The 4,000-nt window shown below is 53.9% G+C and overlaps 1 protein-coding gene across 1 annotated transcript; it reads right to left on the bottom strand.

Annotated features, from left to right (window-relative positions):
- Window positions 1-1,831: 1,831 nt before the first annotated feature.
- Window positions 1,832-3,042, bottom strand: JUN (Jun proto-oncogene, AP-1 transcription factor subunit; the record flags this gene model as incomplete). Its single annotated transcript, NM_213880.1, is given in 1 exon segment — window positions 1,832-3,042. A coding segment is annotated over 1 exon segment (1,008 nt).
- Between the last annotated feature and the right edge of the window lie 958 nt (window positions 3,043-4,000).

Genomic DNA, 4,000 nt, shown 5'->3' with positions numbered 1-4,000 from the left:
CTTTGGCTGCTTGATAATCACACCTGCTCTTGGGATGAAAAGCAACCAAGCAAAAATTGTTCCCTTGTTGAGTACTGCCTTGTTGATCTCCTAAGTTATATCTGCAGATAGAATTTAAGTTTGCCATCTCCCCAGAGTGAATGTGTGATTTACATATGTAATCATGTCGCTGTTCATGTTTTCTCTTTCGAATCTTTTTATAGTACCTAGATTACCATCTTTTGAGACTGATTCTATAATAATTATTTAAACAAGGTTGATTATCTTAGAAACAAATTGAGAAACTACTGAAGACTCTGAAATGGTAAACTGTTATACTGGTGATTTGTTTAGGCATAGGTGTTTATTTCAGGGAGGGGAAGGGGGGGGGAGAGAGAGGAAAAGAGAATGGGAGAATATTTCATCCAGATTGCAACTTCTGTATTGGCTTTTTCTAAATTCTTTGCTTCTTAATTACCAAATAACTTCAGATGGTAGTAATGTTAACCCCAGCAACTGAAAAGAAAAGCTTCAGAATAGAGCTTGGGAAGAAAAAAAGTAGTAAAGGGAAAGGAATTCAAGATCTGTTATTGGTATTTGAATACGTTTATTGTGACAAGAATGCTGTTATAAATATTCATAAGCAAAGACCATCTCTTTTATCTAGGAATTGTTAAAGTAAGGATTCCAAATTGGAACGATACATCTTTTGTAAAAATCTGCCACTGTTTCTGCTTTGAGAATAAGCATCTATTGTTAAAATTTCTACTAACATTATAAATGGTCACAGCACACGCCACTTGATATAATCCAAACTTTAAAATGTTTTGACTCCCCAGTGGGCTGTCCCTCTGCATCATAACTTCCCTTCCCTCAGCCTCCTAAAATGCCACACTATCCTTTGTTAAGCAACTCTATATAGATAGTTGGGGAGGGAAGAGTATAGCTTCACCAGAGCATCAGTTACAGTTATTTCTCAAGTCCAGCAGACAACAGTTTTCACTGCTTGATAGCAAGCAGCACTGTGAGTGATTTTAATTGACCCTCTTAACTCCTTCAACTCCACCTGGACGAGTAATCTATAGATAATGCAGAAAAGAGGTTGGGGGAGGGGTAACTTTTTCAATATTTTATTGTATTTTCTTAAATATCCTTTCTGGAATTTTCAGAAACAAAACATAAAAAAATTATATACTTTATTACAAATGGTAAACTCAGAGTGCTCAAAATTTCTTATTTACAAACAACAACTGGGCAGGACACCCAAACAAACAAACATGAAATAACTTACAAAGGCATGAAGCTGTTTATTGACAGTAATCAGCTTTCATCAAATTAAAAAATATATATATGTACATACACAGTAATGGAAGGCAGGCCAGAAAGAGTTCATCTGCAGGCTGGGCCTCGCTCTCACAAACCTCCCTCCCGCCTCCCCTCCCCCACCCCCCCCTTTGTGTTAAGGAGTACTACAGAAGCAATCTACAGTCTCTATTGCAGTTTGCAACCCTCCCCCCTCCCCCCCCTTAATACTGAATGAGATCGAATGTTAGGTCCATGCAGTTCTTGGTCAGTGTTAAAGAAAAGTCTTAACGTTCTGTTTGCGCGGGGACAGCCCGTTCGCAAAGCGGGGCAGCCCGCGGGCTGCCGCTCCCTGGCTCCGCGCCGAGGGAGGGCGAGCCAAGTCCTTCCCACTCGTGCACACTGGGGGCGCCGTCAGGACGCAACCCAGTCCAACTTGGATACCCTTGGCTTTAGTCCTCCGACACTTCTTTTTTTTTTCTCCCTCTCTCTCGCAACTTGTCAAGTTCTCAAGTCTGTCTCTCTGCTATTTTTTTTTTTTTCTCCATTGCCCCTCAGCCCCCAACAGTCTCGCCTCAAAACGTTTGCAACTGCTGCGTTAGCATGAGTTGGCACCCACTGTTAACGTGGTTCATGACTTTTTGTTTAAGCTGGGCCACCTGTTCCCTGAGCATGTTGGCGGTGGACGCCAGCTCCGAGTTCTGCGCTTTCAAGGTTTTCACTTTTTCCTCCAGCCGGGCGATCCTCTCCAGCTTCCTTTTCCGGCACTTGGAGGCAGCGATGCGGTTCCTCATGCGCTTCCTCTCCGCCTTGATCCGCTCCTGCGACTCCATGTCGATGGGAGACAGGGGCGGGGTTTCCCCGGGCATCTCGGGCACCGTCTGCGGCTCCTCCTTCAGGGCCTGCAGCCGCGGGTGCTGCACGGGGATCTGCTGGGGCAGGTGGTGCGGCGGCTGCGGTGGTTGCTGTTGCTGCTGCTGGGGCTGAGCGGGAAAGGCCAGGCCCGCCGCGCCGTAGGAGGGCGCCCCGCCGCCGCTGCTCAGCGCGCCGGGGTTGAAGTTGCTGAGATTAGCGTAGACTGGCGGCTCGCTGTGTAGGCTGGCGCTGAAGCCGCCGCTGCCGCTGCCGCCCGCCACTGAAGCTACCGCCGGAGCCACCAGGCCCGCCCCGCTGACCGGCTGCGCCGCCGACGTGACGCTGGGCAGAGTGTTCTGGCTGTGCAGTTCGGCCAGCGCGCGCACGAACCCCTCGGCGAAGCCCTCCTGCTCGTCAGTCACGTTCTTGGGGCATAGGAACTGGGTAGGGGTCGGCGTGGTGGTGATGTGCCCGTTACTGGACTGGATTATCAGGCGCTCGAGTTCGGGCGACGCCAGCTTGAGCAGCCCCACGTCGGGCGAGGTGAGGAGGTCGGAGTTCTTGGCCCGTAGGTGCGGCTTCAGGTTGCCCACCGGGTCAGCCAGGTTCAGGGTCATGCTCTGCTTCAGGATCTTGGGGTTACTGTAGCCGTAGGCACCGCTCTCGGACTGGAGGAACGAGGCGTTGAGGGCATCGTCGTAGAAGGTCGTTTCCATCTTTGCAGTCATAGAACAGTCCGTCACTTCACGTGGGGTGAGTTTGGGTTGCGCGCAGAAGTTTCGGGGCCGCAACAGCGCGCTGGCAAACGGGGGACACCCGCGCTTCCCGGGGCCGTGAGCGAGGAAAGTTTCTCTAAGAGCGCGCGCCCCCGCCGGCTGGCCTCCCCCCTGCGCCCTCCTCACCAGCTCGCTCCGGGGGATCGCAAGGTTGAGACGCCGCCCGCACTCTTACTCGTCCGCTCGCGCGCGCTTCCCGGCTTTGAAAAAGTCGCGGTCACTCACGGAGAGCTCTCGGGAGCAGCGGTTCCTCGGAGCCCGCGGACGAACTCGCTTCCAGGCGGAGGCAGGCAGCGCAAAGCCCGCGGTGGCCTGCCCGCGGCGGGTCTCCGCCGCCCGGACTCCGACGACTGTCCCCTCCTCCGCTGCGAGGGGGAGGGGGCGCCCGGCAGCCGCGGGTCGCGCTCGCCCAAGTTCAGCAACCGGTGCGAGCGGAGCGGAGCGCACGTCCTCCTCACTCTACCGCCTCCTTTTCTTTACCGCCTCTGCGGCAGCTTCGGGCGGAGAGAAGCTTTGCGAAAGTTCGCTCCGGGACCCGGCGGCCACTTGTCCCCTGTCCTCCTTGCCGGGAAACTTCTCGCCGCTGCAGCTGGTCTCCGGACTTCCCCGTGCGGACAGTGGCCGCTCTCCGAGCTGTCAGCAGCGCCCGCGCAGCGGGGCTCTCCGCCTGGGGGCGGCTGGAGAAGGGGATCTCCCGGCACTCCCCAAAACACCAGCCCGGGAGCCACAGGCGTTAGCTCCGGGTCGTGGGAGAGAAAATGGAAAAGAAAATAAGATTTGCAGTCCGCCCCAACTGACGGTGCCTGTCTGCCTGCCTGAATCGGCGAACCTCCACTCCCGCCTCGCTGCTTCAGCCACACTCAGTGCAACTCTGAGCCCTTATCCAGCCGGAGCTCAACACTTATCTGCTACCAGTAAACCCCTAAAAATAGCCCATGATGTCACCCCAAGGCCTTCCCATTGGCTCTTGTCGCTCTCAGGAGGGCGGGCCCACCCGTCGCCATGGAGACCCCACCCTAGAAGATTCTTCTCTGGACCCGCGGAGGCTCACGGGATGAGGTAATGCTCCGCTGCCCTCCTACAGTTGG

The sequence above is a fragment of the Sus scrofa genome, chromosome 6 (genome assembly GCF_054392235.1).
Source record: "Sus scrofa isolate SSC_HxYL_T2T_F1_AM1 chromosome 6, Sscrofa_HxYL_maternal_Yorkshire_Landrace_v2.0, whole genome shotgun sequence".
Classification (NCBI taxonomy): Eukaryota; Metazoa; Chordata; class Mammalia; order Artiodactyla; family Suidae; genus Sus; species Sus scrofa.
Note: the sequence above shows the minus strand (reverse complement) of the source record. Positions and strands in the feature narration are given on the sequence as shown.